Consider the following 21,243-nt stretch of genomic DNA (forward strand, 5'->3'; position numbering starts at 1 on the left):
GTGGTGTCAGAGCTTCCCCTCCCGCACTGCGAACTTTGGGCCCCTTGGGGTCCTCAGTTTCCCTATCTGTACAATAAGGGTTTTAGACGAGATTGGTGTTTTTAGGTCTCTTCCACTCTATGAACCCCAAAAAGATGCTGTTTCCTTCTTCCACCTTCCCCACCTCAAAGTCATCCCTCGGGCCTGGGCGGCCTGTGGATACCATGGCAACCAGGGAGGTACTTGACCCCTGACCTTCCCGTCACCGCCCCCCCGTCACGTTCCAACATGGAGAAGCTCAGACCGGAAGTGCCGCCCCAGCCGTCGGTCGCCCGCCCGCCCTTGGGCGCCGCCGGGCCCTAAAAACACCCGTAAGCCTCGGCTCGGCCTCACGTCCTGCCGGCGCCCGGCCCGGCCCTGCCCCTTAGGTGACCGAGGAGCAAGGGCTGCGGTTCGGCAGCCCAGCTTGTGACAGGAGAGGAGGAGGAGGAGCAGGCGAGAGGAGGGCAAGAGGAGGAGGCGGGAGGTGGAGAGACAGGGAGAGGGAGAGGTAGCCTCCCCAGCCCGAGCCGCCGGGGGTTCGTATTAGCCTGGGGAAGGGGCTCGGGCCCACCTGAGGGAGAGCCGGGAGGGAGGCGGGGGCGGGGGTCCGAGCAGGTGCGGCGGCCGGGCCCCGGAAGGGCGCGGGGGCGAGCGCGGGCCGGGCGGGGACGGCCCTGCCTGAGGAGGTAGACTGAGCCCCGGGAGCCCCGCGGCGGGCCGAGCAGAGCCCCCGGGGCCGCGCCGTGCCCCGCCCCGCCGGGCGCCAGGTGACCCGGGCAGGCCTCACCTGCTCCCAGGGCAGGGCCGGGTAGGAGCCCTGACCGCACCCCCTCCCCCCCTCCCCGGGGCTCGTAGCTAGAAAGGTCCGTAGGCGGGGGGAGTCGGGGAGCGAGCAGCCGAGGCCCGGCCCGGTCCGGGGATGCCAGCCCCCGGCCCGGCCCGAGAGGCGACGGCGGGCGGGGGCTTTCGGGGGCGGCTGCTTCGCCGGACCACGAGGCTGGCAGGCTTTTTTGGGTGTTTTTGGACAGGAAGCAAATAGAAATTGGGCAACTTGGAGCTTCTCGAGGGAGCTGTCTGTGTGAAGTGCCCTTATTATGCAGTTATCGAAGACTTAGGCTTGGGGAATTTTCCTTTTTTTAAATTTTTTTGCTACTGCTTGTGTACCCCTGTGTGTTGTATTGGGGATCCCCCCCCCCCCAAAAAAGGGTAAAATGATGTTGTCCGAGCAAGCCCAGAAGTGGTTTCCAACTCACGTGCAGGTCACCGTGCTTCAAGCCAAAGATCTGAAGCCAAAAGGCAAAAGTGGCACCAATGACACATACACTATCATCCAACTGGGCAAGGAAAAATACTCCACCTCTGTAGCAGAGAAAACTCTTGATCCAGTTTGGAAAGAAGAGGCTTCTTTTGAGCTACCTGGATTGCTAATGCAGGGGAATCCAGAGAAATACATTCTTTTCCTGGTAGTCATGCACAGGTCTTTGGTGGGTCTGGATAAATTTTTGGGGCAGGTGGCAATCAATCTCAATGACATCTTTGAGGACAAACAGAGAAGGAAAACAGAGTAAGTCATGCAATTTATTTTCTTGTTTTTGCAGTGTTTAAGATATATTTCATCTTGTAAACAAAACACTTTCATTTTCAGCGACATAGGTTTCTGGATGAAGTGTGACAGCTTTTAACCACCCCATTCACATGAATTAAAAAAAATAACCCACAGGAAGAAACCTTTAAAAATGGCATTGCACGTGTTCCATTCTGCCATTTCTTTTTTTATTTTAAAATAAGCATCTGCTTAGGAATTACAACTTTTTTTGGTAATGACTTTAAATAAATGAAATTTTTGGGAGGTACAATTAAGATTACTTGTAAAAAGCCGTCACTTAAACCTACTAAAACTCTAGGTAAGTGTATTTATAGTTTTGAGAATTAGTCAGTTAAAGAGATGGAGTAGTTACAAAGCATAGTAGCCTCTGGAAAAAGATCAAGGGTATTAGTGCAGTGTTTTAAATATTAAAGTTAAATTTAGAAAGCTTAGGACTTATTCCATTTTAGTATTGCATACACAGTAGATCTTCATTATTTTTATGTCAACTGTTGCTTGGTCTCAAGACAACTTACATAGTATGTTGCAAAACATTTGGAAGACTAGAATTTCCTAGTTAGAAACATGTCTCATTTCTGACCTCGAATATTCCACTCTTTCTTTTATATTTTCATTATATCACTTCAGAATTACTTCCACAAAGCTAATGTACTTGGCTCAATTGAGTGCTTCAAGATTAGAAGTACTGATTCAGTTCTTATGATGAGACAGCTTAATAACATCTTCATTGGAAACAGGGCCTTCTTAATATGGATATTTAGTCATGAGACCTGTTTTTATTATAAACAATAAGTAAAAACCTCAACACAATATTGAAATGAAACGAAGTACTTCCAGAAGTAGGCATTTACTTTCTAGTTCAACTTTTAACCTAAGTATAAGTATGAGGAAATAATCAGTTTGTTATATTCAGGTTGAATTACCGGTCTACAAATTTGGAAGAGACCAATAGAATGTTTTGAGAGTGAGTAATTCACTCATAATCACAATGAAATTTCCTTTTTAAAAATCATTTGACTGGTGAATTTACCTAATGACATAATTTCACATACTTTTACTATAAATGTAAAGACTGAAATGTATTTTGCCCCAAAAGTTACAGAAAATACTTTTGGGGGTCCATATTCTAAACCCTGACCAAAGCTTTGTTTTAGTGATAAATGCCAAAGAAAGTAAGATGAAAAGTTACACTAAATATTTTAATATTAAAGTTAAGGTGAAAATGTCCTGAGGTAAAAGGTAAAAAGTTAAAGCCATGTCTGTGCTCATAATGAAATAACATTTTGCATTTCCTTTTTAAGAGAATTTTATTTTCCATTGAGTTTTCTTCATATTATTGGAGTTAAGTTGTTTTATAAAATCATTTATGTGTATGTTAAAATTGCTTTATTTTCTGCTTGTCAGATGTTTAGTGACTAGAATGTTTTGAACATACTTTTAAATGTCAAGACTATGAATTTCTTATGCTGTATTCAACTGTATTTATTTACAAATATTTAATAGATTATGTGTTACTGACCTTCTATTAAAAGTGCATTTTCCAAATATAAATTGTACCAACTGCTGACATAACAATTCTTTGAAGTAACTGTCAGTTTTTCTTGATTCAGGATCTTTTTTTTTTTTTGGTGGTATCATTTATCCAAAAAAGTGGCAGTTGACAGCTTGGTTTCTGCAGGCAGAAAGTTTGCATATGTATGTTAACTATTAAATAAAATTGATTAATATTGTTTGAAATAAAATTGTTGCTTTAAAGTATATTAGCTAGGCTTATAATGTTATTGAATCCAAAGTGATTTTCTTATGTTCTGTATCCTTAACATTTTTTGCTTTGTGTGGGGATGAATGGGGACCAGGTTATTTGATGAAGTGTCTTTATTGGTAATATTTCTAGTTTTTTAATATATTTAATAGCTTCCTCTTTCCAGCACAGCTGTACATATGGCCTTGCAAAAGACAGACTTGAGTCGCTGGTGTATTACAAAAAAGATATTTAATATTCTGCACAATGCTGAACCTTGTCAGCAATTCCCAAGTGTTTTTTAGAAAATCAATATGAGTGATGAAGGCTACCAGCTGATTTAGAATTCCCATAAAAACTAAAGGGTGACACTTTTTCCCCCTTTGATACTGAACTAAGGAGAAATATTTACAGGTTGACTTACTCCAAATTGCACTATGATAGATAAAGGATGGGATTCTGTAAACTTCTTCTGTTTTTCACTGACCCCACTCATCACTTTTTTCCCCTTTTAAAGGAAGAAGGGAAAATGTCTGAACCTGAATAATTTAAGCAAGGGTCTGGAGAGTACTTCTGTGTCTTCAACTTTAATGGCTGGCTGGCTTGGTCCTGGCATGAGACTTGAGAAAATAAAACCATGTTTAATATAACAGAATAATAAAATTGTGCATGCTGTTATGTAATATCTATTGCTTTTTTACAGCAATACATTGTGTGTTTAATGCTCATGAAAATAATAGTAGTTGGAATCCCTAGAGTTAGGTATGATGCAGGCATGAGCTTTTTAAAACTTCTCTGTGCAGCCCTGCCAGTGCACCTGCATTCTGGCCTCTAGTACCCTTAATGCCAATCTTTTCCCCACTTCTGACCAAATAGCACCAATTGTTTGGGAATAGTTCCCACATGTGTGGTGATTTTTCTAACATGGACTGGTGCCCACTAAAAATTGAACTGAGGCCATATTGAGTTTAAATCCAGGACTCAAGAGATGAAAAAAAAAATCAGCATTAATCCACTAAGCCCCAAATGCTATGTCTTCATTTTATCTTCAGGAAGCCTGGGAAAACAAATGATATCTCTAGAATGGCTCTTGAAGGCCTCATTAAGACTTCCATATTAGAGCAGTATGAAAACATCAAAGGAACTGAAATTACTTCTTCTGCTTACACTTTTATTATGAAGTTTTATGTTTTAGCTTGTGGATACACTATTGATCTGTGAGGGACTTACATAATTGCTAGACTATATGTACCCACCTCAGTTATAATCTATCTCATGTTAAGGACCTATTTGTGCTTCCCATTAAAGCTTGCCTGAAGCTTTAGAGCAGAGATTCTTAACCTAGGGCCTGTGAACTTTAAAAATACTTTTTTCTGGTCACTCTTTCAGTATAACTGTTATCTATTATAATTTTATGTATTTAATTTTATACATTTAAAGCACTATTTTATGGAGGGGTCCACTGGCTTTACTAGAGTACCAGAGGGATCCTCTACACAAAGAATATCGCTGCTTTAGAGGTGTTGTGTAACTTGATTAATTCTAGAAAAATAAAATAAAATCACCAACGATATCTTTGACCACTGCACCCTCATAATTAACCAGTGTCCTAAAATGTAATATACTACTGCAGTAAATGTGACTTAATTAATTGATAACTGGATTATTTATCAGAAAAAAAACAATCCTTCAGGATGTTCAAAGGGAATTCAAATTCATTGACTTGGTGGTTTTTTGTTTTTGTTTTTTGTTTTTATTTGACCCTGTGCAAGTTACTTTACCTCATTAGGCCTTAGTTTCCTATTCAGTAGAATGTAGGAATTGAACTAGTCAAATTCAGCTTTAAAGTTTATTTCACATTTGCTCAGCAAATCTTTTTGCTAGGATTTAGAGAGGATAGGAAGAAGTTGAAGATACTGCCACTACTGAGGTTATTGTCTAATATAAGAAATGTAAAAAAAGAACTTAGGATCACATAGTACAATCAATGTGTTACTGAGGTTATTGTCTAATATAAGAAATGTAAAAAAAGAACTCAGGATCACATAGTACAATCAATGTGTTGGCAAAGGAGTTCTACATTTAGAATGATTTAAGACCTAGATTTGAATCCTGGTGCAGCCACTTAGTGCCCCTGTGACTATAGGCCAGTAATTTTTGCCTTCTTCAACCTCAGTTTCCTTTTCTGTGGATAAGAATGCTTTCACAAGCAACACATTAGGTTGCTGTGAGGATCAGATAAGATAATGTATATAAAGGCCTTCATAAATCTTAAAAGTGCTATATAAATGTCAGCTGTCATTATCATAGTTGACAGTTAAAAAGTGCTTTGGTACTTTAGAAGAGGGAGGGAGCTATCACTTCAAGGTATAAGACTATCATGTTAGAGCAAATGAATGTCAGTATTAAGTGAAGTTAATTGTTATACCTACATTTTATAAATTGTCATATTATGTCCTCAAAATAATTCACAAATTTAGGTTTGTTTTTTTTATAAAGTCTGTAATGCTATTTTCCTTTTCCCTTTTATTCTCCTTTTTCCATTGGGTTATGTTTCTAACTGCTTAAAAGTGTGACACCTCTGGATGTTTTCCATTGTTACATACTCAATTGATGGGTGTTTGAGGCATAGTTTATCTTTTTTCTGTAAATTATTGCTGTTTGTGATGTATCTATCAAATAGATTTCTCAATATGAATATTAATTAACTGATCATTAATTCCATAACTGTGTTAACAAAGCAGTTATTACTGCATTTTTGTTTTGTTTTTTCTAATAACTTAAATTCCATAAAGATTGTAGTACTGTCATCTACCATTTTCTAGTTCATATGTCATTGGATTTCCCTATTTGTTTCAGTTTGGTGCTATAGGCTAAGTCTTTTTTACTTTAGATCTTTTATTCCTTATGTAAGCACTAGTATTGTTTAATGTTAATTAAGAAAGTTATTTTCTTAAATTTTCACTAATATTAGATGCTTGTGAAAGTGAGCAGTAGAAGTAGTCTATTTGAATGATAGCACTGGAGACCTGAAGTTTACTTTGAAAAAGTGAAAACAAGTTATAGACTTTCCACACAGCTAGATTTCTAGATTTTAATAAGAATTTTAAAAATTGAGGCACCAATTAACCTCATAACAAAGGAGATAGAGATAAATTGCTAGTAGGTTGCTTTTTTTCTAAGTGCCTTTGATAATAACATAATTGTTTTCCTTCAGTCATTCAGTAGGTCAGTATATTAGAATAAGCAACAGCAGACTAGGAGTAAAGAAATCCAGAAGGGAGACTATTGCAAACTTGTTATATGATCTTGGTTCAATCACTTCCCTTATCTGGGCTATCGGTTCTTCAGCTGAAAATTAAAGGAATTGATTAAAGTGAATTTTAAGGCTCCTTTGAGCTCTAATATTGGTTACTTTTATATTAATACTAAAAGTAATACAGCATTTAGGGCATTTATCATGTTATCTCATTGGTTTTCACAATAACCTTATACAGTAGTCTTGCCTTTTGATGGAACTGATCCATAATACTGTCATCTAATGCCAAATCTAGGTCTTTTTTACTGTACCACAGATACCTATCCTAGATATTATTTCCATAATTAAATAGTAACTACTGGTTTAGAAAAATTTTCTTAGATGTCTGGTATTAATAGTGATCATTTCTCTCAGTGGTTGGCTTTTGGTTTTTTTTTTTTTCTGTCTTTATACATGAAGGTGATTCTACTCATTGTTAGATCATGTACTATGCGGTGATATACATTAAGCACTTTGAAGAGTATATATGTTAGCTGTTATCTAGTGTGGATGAATTTCCATTCATTCATTCACATTTTCTCACTTGGTCTCCTTTGTGATGGTGGTAGACATTTATGAAATAAGATTAGCATTGCAAAGCTAAATGACTCAAGCAGTCATGATCTTGGCCCTGGTGTCCTAAACAACTATAGTTGTACATGTTCTTGTAGATAGATTGGAGAGGTCCCAATTCTGGAAATGTTACTTCCCAAGAAGAAAAAAGACTAGTGGAGTATATTTAGTAATTTCTTTGTAGATAATGTCAAAGTCAGTAAGTGACAATTAATCTTGCTTAGGTGAAAGTAGAAGAATAGGATTATTTCAATGGACTATAATTTTTATTTCAAAATAGTTTATGCCTCATTAGTTTTATAGCATTTTGAATCATATTACTTATGTACTATTTTTATTTCACATATAGTTATATATCAATATAAAATATATTTAGTTGAGTCAACTGAAAGGAAGGAGGAAAGATAGAGAAGCTGAGGGGTATGAACTTGTATATAGATTCTTTCAGATTGGCCATATTTAAAAAATAATGATTTATCATTCTAGTGTTTCCACCCCATTGTGAGGAAGAATTGATGAGCTCTCATCACTGGTATGATACAGTGAAGATTGTGTTTGGCCTAGCATATTCTGGGGTCTTGGGACAAACATATGTTATAGCTCTATATACACTGTGGCCTTGTGGTCTTTATTTATTGGAATAAATGAGTCATGTGTGGACACCTGCAGAATTGTTGTAATATCAGTTTTCTCCCAGTAATCTTATATATTAAAATGTGTCCTGCTTGAATTTCCTAGAATAGCTATAGTGTCTACCTAGATCAACAAAGTATATATTAATAAAAAAAGCTTTTATATATCTATTCTCTTTCAGTTAGAAAATCTCAAAGTAAATATGTCTTCAGAGATTTTCAGTGTCATTACTTAAATTCATCAGAACATAACACCTTGCTTGCCCTTGTACTATTTAAATATCTAACTCTAGACCACTATTTTAGGTACTTTGTTCAGATGTGGCTGCTTTACATTTTAAGGACATAAGCTCTTGACTAGTAAACAGAATTAAGTATTTGTTTATTTGGTAGTAATGTAGTAGCTTGTGTCTGGCATATTCTGAATGTGACCTATGTAAAATTTAGTCATTTAATTTTTAACTAAAAAGCTTTTTAGGCTTGATTTTCTGGTCTTATAAACCTTACTCATCTCTATATCTTTTGATGCTGTAACACTAGCCTCCTCATGCAAAACACTTCATTTTTTCACTCAAGGCATTTTCACTGCCTATCCCTCAGGCCTGGAATTCTCTTCCTCCTCATTTTTACATTTGACTTTCATGGCTTTTTTTAAGTTCCATCTAAAATCCCACCTTCTCTAAGAAGCCTTCCTGAGTTCTCCTTTGTGCTAATGCCTTTATTGATCATTTCCAGTTTATCATGTTTATGTCTTGTTGGTACATATTGTGTTTTCGTATTGTCTTCCCCATTAGAGAGTTCCTTGAGAGCAGGGATGTCTCTTGCCTTTCTTGTATCCTAAGTGCCCGGAAAATGGTAAGCACTTAATCGATGCTTGTTGATGTGTTGATTTAACTTCATATAAGAGTTTTGTATTACTTAATAATGAAGTACAATATCCATACTTTCAGAGGAGTTATTTAAATATATAGTCATTTAATAAGCATTTATTAAGCTTTTACTGAGTGCTAGGATATATGCTCTTTTGCACTGTGTTGTGGCTGTTTTCCCTTGTAAGAAGAACCACTCCATTTAAAAGTGTAGTGTGTTGGAATGAAATGTCTGAAAATACAAAACTTGACTATATTTTAAATTGCTTTTTAGTATTTCCACTTTAGTATACTCTTGTGTGTAGTTAGTACATGGATTCTAACAGGAGGCATTTAAGCTTTTCCTTTTTAGTAACCACAGTTGCACGGCATTTTGTTCAGTTTGCATATTTTATAAAAACTAAATTCAGCAAACATTAAACTCCTCTTTTGTATAAAGTATTTTTCTAAGCATTTAGCATGCTCCCTTCCCCCCGCCATCACAGAGCTTAAAACACTTTTTACTGGGGGGTGGTGGTGGTGGTGGAGGAGATTGGGGAAAAAAAACCCAAACATTTATACAGATAATATAAAGCATAAGTAATTTCAGGGGTCTGGGGGCAGGACTTAACAATTTGAGGGGATTCAAGAAAGTCTTCAGGTTGGGCTTCCAAGAAGCATATAGGAGGGAGAACATTCAAGGTATGGAGATCAGCTTGTGCAGGGAGGTTATAGATTGTCTTGTACACATTTGGTTGGCACAGAGTGATTGGGTTAAACATGAAATACATTTAGACATAAAGGTCGAAGCTAGATTGTTAAGGCCTTTAAATGGCCAATAAAGAACTTTGTATTTGATCCAAGAGGTAGTAGGGAATTACTGAAGTGCTGTGAGCAGATGAGTTACATGGTTAGAGTTGTGCTTTAGGAATTTCAATATGGAGGTTGTGTAGAGGATGGATTAAACAGTGAAAAGACTAGAATAGCATGGTGTCCAATCAGGAGACTTACAGTAGGCCAAGTGAAGGATGATAAAAGAAAATGAGGCTAAAGGCTTTGTTGGTGAATAGAAGTGAAAATGAGATGTGGAGGTGTACTTACAAGATTTCCCAACTGATTGACTTTGGATGGGAGAAGGAGAGCGAGATGAATTAGAATTAGCTTCAAGATGGCAATCTTAGGTAAATTGTATGATGGTGACCCTTTCCACAAGAAATAGGGAAGTTAGATGGGTTAAGGAAAGATTAAAAAAAGTATTTCGGACATGTTGAGTTTGAATCACCCATGTGACATCCAGGTGAAGATGTTCAGCAGGTAGTTGGTAATGTGAGACTGTAGCTCCAAATAATAATAGTAACAATAGCTAGCATTTTTAAGGTTTACAAAGTATTTGACATATCTGTCAAGGTTGCAGCTTTGTAAGACAGGTGATGTTATTATCTGCTTTGTACTCCTGGGGAAGCTGAGATAGAGAAGTTGAGTGACTTGCTCCAGGTTCTAACAGTCTGAGGTCAGATTTAAACTCACATCATCTGTATTCCAAGTCCAGATCTTTATCTCTGGTCCTACCTCATGTTGTTGTTGTTGTTGTTGTTTGTCCTTCCTTCTGGAAGAGGATCATGACAGATGTCATGAATTGCAATGAATTGGATTTAAGTGAGGGAAGCGCAAGGTCACCAAGCTCGCTCTCTCCTCCAGAACCTGGGTCCAGTGGCAAAATACATATCAGGATGACTGGAGATGGGTCTGGCTATTTGAGGCAGTTGGGGTTGAGTGACTTGCCCAGAGTCACACAGCTAGTAGGTGTCTGAGGTGAGATTTGAACTCAGGTCTTCATTACTGCAGGACCAGCATCAACCCTGTAGAGGTGATAATTGCAGCCATGGGAACTGATGAGATCACATAGAGTGTATGAAGAGAGTAGGGGCCCAAGGAGAGATCTTGTGCTTTTTTTTCTTTTTTTAGTTTCTATTTATGAATCTAATGTAAAATGTAGCAAAAAGTAAATTGCATTTTATCCTCAAGTGGTCTCCAAAGTTACTAAATTATTCCTCATTAGGTTGAGTTAAATGTACATATTGTACCCAAGTAGTATTTTTAGTGCTTTGGGAGACTCATTTTTCAGAGAACTTGATCATTATTTGTCATTGTAAATTGCCTAACTCAAAAAGAATTTTTATTGGTGAGTGCTTTCATATTCTCTCCTTCAGTATTTTTCAATGTCAAGAAAATTTACTTAGGCTATTAGCAACACTTATCATACATGGAAACATGTTAGCTATTACTGATAAGAATTTTAAAGGAAGAGTGGTTTTAAAACAATAAAAGAAAAGGTCACTTAAAAAAGTATACTGACACTACTGCTTTCATTCAGGTCTATTCAGCTAGCTGCATGTCATAGCACAGAAATAGTTGTATAACTTCCATGAAAATGGATAAACCTAGAAATGTATGGCATAGCTAAATGGGATAAACATTATTCCATGTTTAAATTGTTTTGAAGTATAGATTTATGAAAAGAGTCATTTGTATATTTGAAATTTTAGGGTTTCTGTCTAATGAAAATATACTATGTAGTTTATCTTTAATTTTTAAATCCTTTTATATTACTGTCCTTATGTGGAATGTTTTAATATAGATTGGCTTAATATATTTGTTTTGGAAATAGTTGCTATTGTCCCTTAATTTTTTTTTTTTTAATTTCAGAAATTAGGGAAGGTGCTACACTTTAAAATACCAGAAGATACTTGTAGATATGTGGCTACCTGCATTTGAATTGGGGATGGGTATTACAAAAAAGCCTATGTATTTAAAGGAAATCTAAAATATACAAACTTTGTCAGGTATATTTTGTAGTTTTATCAGCACCATTTTTTTTTGAGTATTTTGTGATACTGTACAAATAATGAATTTAACAAAGAATAGGAAATAACATAGCTGAATGCCTGATACACTCCATTTTTTTTTCCTTCTTTTTAAGGTGGTTTAGATTAGAATCCAAACAAGGGAAAAGAGCCAAAGACAGAGGAGAAATAAAGGTCAACATTCAGTTTATGAGGAATAATATGACAGCCAGTATGTTTGACCTATCAATGAAGGACAAAACAAGATCTCCTTTTGCAAAACTAAAAGATAAAATGAAAGGTAGAAAGAATGATGGGACGTTTTCTGATACATCTTCAGCGATCATTCCAAGTACTCATATACCTGATGCTAACACTGAACTTTCAAGTAGTGAACTACAGATGAAATCCAAACCAAAAAAGCCTTTTCTTTTGGGACCTCAGCGACTCTCTTCAGCTCATTCAATGTCCGATTTAACTGCATCACATGTTTCTTCAGAGAAATTGAAGACTAGTACTATTGGTCAAACACATCTTTTCAGGCGCCAGTTAGAGTCTTTTGACTCTGTTGAGGAAAGTGGTAAGTGAAATGTTTTACTAGGTATTTTGGTAGAAGTTTGAACTACCCTTTGATTTTCTTACATATAATTTTCAAAGTTAGAAAATGCTTTTCAATTCTTTTTTTAGAGTTTTTTAAACAGTTCTTCTTAATCCTTTTATTATTAGTAGGTAATGTAAATTTATTTTTGTTTATAGCAAATTTTCACATGAATTCTTTGGTTTTAAAACCTCCTTTTATGGTCCAATTCTCTTTTATTGCTATTTTTCCCATATTGAAGACTTTATAACATTTAATTCTGTATAGATTGTGTTACAGGATACACAATTTCTGGGGTCGAAAATGTCTTTGAAAATAAATCCTGCATATTAAAAACAAGTTTAATAATAAATGATTTTAAAAATGCACACAAATCCTTGAAATACTTTACAGCTTTCTCATGCCAAGAGGATACACTGACACTACAGTTTGTTTACATCCTGTTTTGTCTGAAGTGAGGAACTTAGGCACGCGTCTACTAATGCAGTAATTGCCATTAGCCTAGAACCTTTATGCCATTATCCAGTGGCTTCTTAAAATGAATTTTACAAAATTATTTTTAAGGTTAATATCTTGAAATAACTAATTGCTCAACTTCTAAAAGCAGAACCAGTATGAACACTGAATGTGTCAAATAGTATGATGTAATGTCTCACTGGCTATGTATTAACTACAAAATTGTTTGCAGGAAGTCTCAAATCTCCACACAGAAGAACATTAAGTGCTGATACTTCTAAAATCAACCAACCTGACAGCATAGTTGATGAAGGTGAATCGTCTTTTGGAACACAAAATGACCCATTTACAAATGTGACTGCTTCATTACCCCAAAAATTTGCAACACTGCCAAGAAAGAAAAATCCATTTGAAGAAAGCAGTGAATCATGGGATAGTGGTGTGAATGTATTTTCAAAATCAGTTGAAGTCAAAAAAGAAAATAAAAGAGAGAAAAGGGAGAAAGTTAGTCTTTTTGAAAGAGTGACTGGGAAAAAAGATAGCAGGAGGTCTGACAAACTTAGCAATGGGGGATCGGACAGTTCTTGTGACTTGAAATCACCTAATGCATTTGGTGAAAATCGCCAGGATTATTTTGATTATGATTCTACAAACCCGTTTACAACAAACTTCAGGACTACAAACATGATGCCATCTTCTAGGTAAGCTTAATCTTGGACGGGAGTGTGGTGTTTTGAAAAGTAATGTAAATGAAGGAATAAAACACCCAAGATGCTTGATTATTTTAAATATTTTTGCTTGGCCACTCATTCATTTCATTTAAATTACTATTTTTGTTGACAATCTTGTTTTTGTAGCAGTATTTATGCCTCTTGTGTCAGTGGTTCTATACTTTGTAATTCTAGTGGGGCAACAAATCCTTCCTTTTATCTATTTTCTTATAATTTTAAGAACATCAGTGAAATTTAAGGAATGAATGATAATCTTTTTGATGAGATATAGTGATGGGTATCCTATTTTACTCATTAAAAATGTTTCTGTTTTGAAGTAATATTGTTATATTGTAGATATTAATGCTTTAAGAGACCAGCCTATGCCACATGACTTTAGAGCAGGAGCAGACCAGTTGTAGGTTGTAGACTACTTTGAAAACCACTACCTTATATACAGCTAATTTTCATAGTGCTTTGACCTTTGGATGAGTAGCCTTCCTTAAAGATACCAGTTTGAGATTTTTATATTGTAAGCATTTATTTCTTAATTCTTGTAATATGCCCTGAGACTCCAGGTGAATAACTGTTTCTCATGTGGTGGCTTATACAAAATCATAGCATTATCAATCTCAAAGACAGAAGTAGAATTCAGAATTCCTAATTCACCTGTAATGTAGTAGTTTATATCTGTCAAGGAATATATGCATTCAGTTTATATTTTTAAGGAAAGTATCAGATGTTGGAGAATATGAAAACATTTATTTGTAGAGATTTGCAATATATTTATGTGGAAAAGCAATGATGAGATCTTGCTCTGCTTTTTCCCCTTCTGCTGCCTGCTTGCCACCTCACAACACCTTTTATTTTAATAAGGAGGAATTCTATTGAAAAATATTGCATTATCTGTTTTCTGTGTTTGAACTTTAATGTACAGAAAGATCTATCAAGCAGAATTGGAACTAAACATTTGGAGGAAATGTACACTTTTTTCTTTTTTTTTGCCTTGAGAAAGACTAAGTGGTTTGCTGTGGTTTGAAAAATCCAGTGGATTTTTTTGGGGTGGGGGGCAGGGCAATGAGGGTTAAGTGACTTGCCCAGGGTCACCCAGCTAGTGTCAAGTGTCTGAGGCTGTATTTGAACTCAGGTCCTCCTGAATCCAGGGCCAGTACTTTATCCACTGTGCCACCTAGCTGCCCTGTAAAATCCAGTGGATTTTTTAACATGATACCCAAAAGAAATTTAGTTAGTATAAGAGTATTACCATTTCGTTTCGTTGAAAATCACATATGTGTCTACATATATATATATATATATATATATGTATATATATATATATATATATCTCCTACTTTTAAATATTTTATTTCTTTTATATTGTAATAAGCCTCATTTCACCAAATCCTAAGGAGTCAGTAAACAATATGCTATGGTTGATTTATGTTTCATAAGATCAAAAAATCATAAAATGTTAATTATGAAAAGGATTCATTTTATAGATGTGGAAATTGAGATTCAATTAGGTCCAATGATGTTTAATATTTACATAGGGCTTAAAGGTCTGTAACATTGTATATGTAATTAGTTAACACCACACAGCTTACTCAAACCCTGGTCTTCTAATTATGGTTTAAATTATGGTTTTCTTTCCATTACACTGTGATTCCCTCTCTCCTTTGCCTTTTTCTGTTTTCTCTTATTCAACCTTTTATGCAAAAGTTTGGTCTAAAACAAGATAGTTACTTTCAAGGGCCTGAATAAGTTTTGAGGAGCTTTAAATTTCAATTAAGTGAAAAAGAAAGGAAAGTAGTAGGATAAAGTTTTTAAAATTGTAAAGTGTTAAAGACTGTGTGGCTCAAGTGAAATCCTTGTGTTACCAAATCTGAGATTACAGGGCCATTTTCACCCAACCAAGTGCAAATGCTATTGAGTTTTGAAATCAAGAATTCCATTTAGCCACATCTAGGCTTGCCCAGTGGCTTACTTCAAAGATAATGCAGAATTTTTCATTGAAATTAGGGCTGTTTTGTAAATAGTTAAGTTTTACATAGATGAATTAGATTATCAGTGACTCTTTTCAGTAATGAGATGCTAAATGTAAAATACCATAGGTTGACAAATTTGTTTGAAATCTAGGAAATAACTTCAGAACTTTAGCAAAAGGAGTTTTTTGGCTTTCAAGGAAAGAAAAAACAAAAAGAAAAAAAGAAAACATGCTACCCATGGGCATTGGTTCCCAGTCTCAGGTTGTGACCCAAATTAGGCTCACTGAATCTTGACAGAAGAATCTTTAAAGTATCCTCTGAGAAAATTCAGACTATCCTACTTCTGGATAGGAAAATGAAGATAGTAACTAATAATTCCTTTCTATATTCCATCTGTTTCCTTTCCCGATCCTTCTGACAACTCTCTCTTTTTTATTCCCATACTTATTACTTTCTCTACTATGCCTCTGGTGATTTGGCATTTGATCCTTAGAATACTTTATTTGGATGCTATTGCTTTTCAGATTTGTGGCACTATCTGGCACATTGTATCTCTTTTCAAGTTATTGTAATTGCAAAATACAAAAGCATATCAGTTGAAAAAAATGAAGCACATCTCTATAGTTTCAGGTAAGATTTCCCTCAAGTACCATGTCTCAGTGCTTGGGATTTTTCAAGCCCTGCAATGTAGCATAGCAAAATATAGAATACCTTCAAGATTATGATTTAAACAAAATCTCATCATATAAAAATGCTTGACAGATCATAGTGATAGCTAGTTTTTATTGATAGTGTTTAAAGGGTAATGGGTAAAGGAGGTCAAACTCTTTGGAAAATAGCCTTATCTTATATATACATTCAGAAGTTATTTCAACACTGAGGAGGTATTTCCCTATTTTACCCCCTGCAGTGACAATATAATTTAGTTGATTTTTCATATTAAAGCACAGGATGAAAATAGTCTGTTTATTGTATGTTATGATTATGTCATAGATAATACCAACAAGACATATATTTTGAATTGTTTTCTGTTAATGGTCAAAGATTAGCTGATCTAGTCAACATTTTCACTGGTTCTCTTTGTAACTAATGTTAAACGTTTGTGATAATGTTTGGTGGGGGGAATTGTAGTGAGTATTTTTTGTTTGGAGTGCCTCATCTGTAACTGAGTTGAATGATAATAGTAGCTAGCATTTATGTGGTACCTTAAAGTTTGCAAATTTCTTGAAATATCTTATTATATGATCCAACAACTCTGTGGTAGGAGCTATTATTATCTCCATTTTATAAATGAGGAAACTGAGGCTAAGAGAAAGTAAAGTGACTGTTGTGAAGCAAGTATCTGATAGTGTTAGTTGAACCCAGGTCTTCCTGACATCACTTCCAGTATTTTATCAACTGTGCCACTTAGTTGTCTCCATCTTAGTATCATACTAAACATAACAGGAAAAATCAGAGGTTTATCTTAAGTGAAGGGTACAGTTTATATTGCTAGAGAGAACTCTATGTACCAGGCAGTCTTGACTGTGTTAAAGAACAAGCTTAAAGTATTTCCTGGTATATCATTCCTTAGCCAATAAAGTCTGGCAGGGAAGAAAAAAAGACTTTAGTTAATAGGATCATAGAGTAAGAGCTGGAAGGGACCTGAGAGGCCGTGGTGCCTACCCCCCTCATTTCATAGATGTGAAAATTGGGGACCAGAGGTTCAGTGATTTGTGGAGGGTCAAGCAGCTCTTAAGTTTCAGAGTACTTGATTGTGTCTCTGTTATGGTGTTACATAGCAGTGATGTAAGTAATGCAGCAAAGTGATGAAGAATTGTAATCTTGTCTTGACTATCTAAGTCACCTTTGTGTGTGGTGATAAAACTGACACAATATAGAGCCTACCTTGGGGCCAGGAAGATGGATTCAACCATGGCAAATCACTTAACCTCTTAATGCAGCTTTCTAAGACTGAGTTGCAAAGGAGACACCAACATACATCAAGAGAGTGAGTTTCTTCATCTTTTGAACTCCTTGAGGGCAGGGCACTGTCTTTAGCTTCTTTTGCTTCTTTTATTTCCCTAGCAGAGGTGCTAATATTTAATGACTGACTGACTGGGTTTCCCTATACCAACTAAATCACAGGTTTCCTCCCTATCACTGTCTCCTAACTTAACTTTTGATATTTTGATTTAACTTTTGATATTTCAGGTATTAATTCCTTAGATTTTTAACTGTAACCTGAAAACTACTCTGCTATGCTATGATATACTTAAAGAATGAATTGCTAAATTGGAGATGGAGAACCCATCAATTTGCTTTTGGTTTGTTTGGTAATCCTGTTTTTTGGTTACTAGCACAATTGTTATTGCTTTCCTTCAGTTGTTTTGGGAGCTCCATTGTTTTCCAGTTCTTCTCTCCCAGCTAGACTAATCATTCTAAAGTACTACTTTTCCTCGTCCCCCATTTTCAAGAACCTACAATATTTTCCTTTTGCCTGTTATATCAGATCTAAACTTCTTTGCTTATTCTTCAAGAAACTCTATAGATTAGTGCCTGATTAATCCAAATTGATCATTACTGGCTGCTAAAGTGCAATTTCTAGAGTATAGGTCTGACCATGTCATTCCCCTGTTCAGTAAACTCCAGTGACTCCCTTCTTACCTTCAGGATCAGGCACTTGCAGCCCTTCATAACCTGGTCCACATGTTTCATTCAGACTGGCTTTTTTTCCCCTCCACACATGGCATTCCATTTTTCATCATTTTGTCTTTTGCACAATCTGGCCCCTCATGTATGGAATGAATCTCTTTTACTTCTCAGATTTCATAGTTTCTTTCCAGTTTCATCTTAAACACCAGCTTCTATAGGAGGCCTCTCCTAATCCTTAGAGCAACTAGTGCCTCCTTGTCCCACAATTACTTGCATACATTTACTCCATTCATTCATTCATTCTATTTTTTTTTTTTATGATTTTTTTTTTGAGGGGCAATGAGGGTTAAGTGACTTGCTTAGGGTCACACAGCTAGTAAGTGTCAAGAGTCTGAGGCCGGATTTGAACTCAGGTCCTCCTTGAATCTAGGGCTGATGCTTTATCCACTGTGCCACCTAGCTGCCCCTACTTGAATATATTTAAATCAGTCAATCAGTGAGCAATTAAGTGCCTTCTAAGTACCAGGCATTATGCAAAGTGCTGATTATGTACAAGACACATATGAAACATTCTACTTGTGGGGATTATGCAGTCTATATAGAATTGTATGCATAATGCAGAATGAATTCAGGGTAGTTTTAGGAGGGAGGAAGGCAGTCGCTCAGTAAGCATTTATTAAGTTCCTACTATGTGCCAGGCACTGTGATAATTGTTATGGGAGGGCAGCAGCAGCTAAAGGATTAGTAAGGCTTAATGTATAAGGTGGCACTTGAGTTGACTCTTGAAGGAAATCAGGGATTCCAGAGTACATGTGTTACATGAGAAACTGTCAATGTAAAGGCACAGTGATAGCAGTTGGGTGTTGTATATAAATGACAGACCAGTCTGGCTGGATTATAGTATATGTGGAAAGGAAGACTATGTGATGAGACTGGAAAGATAAGAAAAGCCATGTTGTGAAGAACTTTGAAAGCTAGAGAAGTTTATATTTGATCCTTAAAATAATAGGAAGCTGCTGGAGTGTATTCAGTTAGAGGAGGGATATGATCAATGCCCTTTATTTTTTTTTAATTAAATTTTATTTTCAAATGAAGATCTATCTTTTCTCCTTTTTAGCTCCTCTACCCCCATTGAGAAAACAAGAAAAATAAAACCCCTGGTACAATGATGGATAGTCAAGCAAAACAAATTCCTTAATTAGCCATGTCTAAAACAATTTCAGTCTGCTCTCTGAGCCCCTCATCCATCACCTCTCACTAGGTAGGATGCATATTTTAATGAGATCTCTGAAATTGTGTTTGGTTACATTTTATTAGAATTTTCAAGTCATTCCAATTTTTTTTGTCTTTACTGTATTGTTATTACCATACAAACTTCTGATTCTGCTTATCTCACTCTGCATCATTCTGTACAAGTGCTAGGTTTCTCTGAAGCCATCCCCTTCACCATTTCTTATAGCACAATAATTTTTCATCAAATTCATAAATCATGTTTTGTTAAGCTATTTCTCATTTGATAGACATTCTTTTAGCTTTCAGTTCCTGGCTACCACAAAAAAATATTTTTTGTACATATTGGTCCTTTTCTACCTTTGATCTCTTTGGAGTATAGACCTAGTAGTGGTATTGCTAGATCAGAGGTTATGCACAGTTTAATAGCTATTTGGTAATTAAATAAATAGTTCCAAATTGTTTTCCAGAATGGTTGAGCCAGTTCACAATTCAACCATCAGTGCATTACTGTACCTGTCTTCCCACAGCCCCTTGTAACATTTTCCATTTTCCTTTATTTGGGTCAACTTTGCCAATCTGATGAGTCTTTCTTGAGGTAAAAGCTCAGTGTTATTTTGATTTACATTTCTCTAATTATTACTAATTTAGAACATTTTTTAAATTGACCATTGATAGCTTGGATTTCTTCTTCTGAAAACTGCCTATTCATATCCTTTGTCCATTTATGAGTTGGGAATGGCTCTTGTTATGCATTTGAATACCAGGATATCTTATTACCCAACAATTGGGTGATGAACTTTTTTCTCTTGTGACTGCTGAATCTACCCCAAAATGATAATTTTGGTTCCTTTTTGTTTCCGTTGCCTCATCAAGGGGAGAAATCATTGTGGAAAGAGGGCCCACCTTCTTCATCACCACTAGCAACAACTGCTGACCAACTGCCACCAATAGTCAGATGGGCATAGGATTCCTAAGAGTGACAGCGATACTCAAATAAGTGGTTGTACTTCAATCCAGCCCTCATAGATCTCATCAGGGGAAGCACTTCCTGTGGAGAAAGGGCCAGCCATTCCCACCAGCTGTCACTGACTTCCACACATGGGGAAGACAAGCCAGCTTGGCTGAAGCAGCTGGGCACCCAGAGTGGGCAGCATGTGTTAGGCAAGTCAAACCACCTCCACTTTGACCACCATTTTCACTCAAACTTGGATGGAGACAACCCAGAACTCTGAACACCCCAAGAGCCTTGGGAATAGCACTGCTTCCATTCTAGTACTCTTAATCATTCTGGTAAATAGCCCTTGTGGAGATTCTGCAGCCTGGTAACTGTTTCTGTACAGAAAAGAAAGTTCTTACCACCAAAGTCCTTAGCACTGTTAAGTAATTCAGCATTAGAAACCGATAAATGATTTTAGCAATGGAAATGATATTAAGGAGGCTGCACACTAAGCTCCATGGCACTTAGCTGAAATCTAACATGGGTGTCTTCTCTACCATTACAATGTGAATTCCTTGAGGCAGGGACTGTCTTAATTTTCTTGTTGTAACCCTAGCATTTAACATGGTACTTTGCATATAGTTAGTGCTTAATAAGTGCTTCATTTGTTCAAATAGAGGTGCTCACAAAAGATAAAATAGTTTCTAGTTTACTAGTCTATAATGCTTTTTCATGAATGAAAATGATGAGTAACATGTAGAGTGAAAAATCTTTGCATGAAGTATCTCTGATAGGATATGTTGTGCAGGATATATAGAAAATATATAGAAAATTAATAGATATATATATAATATTTTAAAAATCATTTACCAATGGATAAAACAAAGAATATGAATAGTTCCTTATGAAAGACTGCTCCAAATTACTAATAATAGCACAAATGTAAGTCAAAACAACTGAAATTTTACCTTGCCACCCACAAGCTGACATAGATTACAAACATTTTTGGGAAAAGTCCGTGTCAGAAGAGCTATGAAAAGGCAGGCACATTAAAGCATTGCTCCAATTGAATTGATCCAACCATGCTGTAAAGCAGTTTGTAGCTATGCTAAGAATGTGACTAAGATG

General features: G+C 36.2%; 1 protein-coding gene across 1 annotated transcript in view; it reads left to right on the top strand.

Annotated features, from left to right (window-relative positions):
- Window positions 1–282: 282 nt before the first annotated feature.
- Window positions 283–21,243, top strand: part of RAB11FIP2 (RAB11 family interacting protein 2) — a 77,863-nt gene continuing 56,902 nt past the window's right edge. The window contains exons 1-3 of the mRNA XM_043984882.1: window positions 283–1,585; window positions 11,700–12,142; window positions 12,849–13,317. Coding sequence (XP_043840817.1) covers window positions 1,233–1,585; window positions 11,700–12,142; window positions 12,849–13,317 — 1,265 coding nt within the window. The 5' untranslated portion in view covers window positions 283–1,232. The remainder of the gene's footprint in view (window positions 1,586–11,699; window positions 12,143–12,848; window positions 13,318–21,243) is intronic.

Source organism: Dromiciops gliroides, chromosome 2 (assembly GCF_019393635.1).
Source record: "Dromiciops gliroides isolate mDroGli1 chromosome 2, mDroGli1.pri, whole genome shotgun sequence".
In the NCBI taxonomy this organism is placed as follows: domain Eukaryota; kingdom Metazoa; phylum Chordata; class Mammalia; order Microbiotheria; family Microbiotheriidae; genus Dromiciops; species Dromiciops gliroides.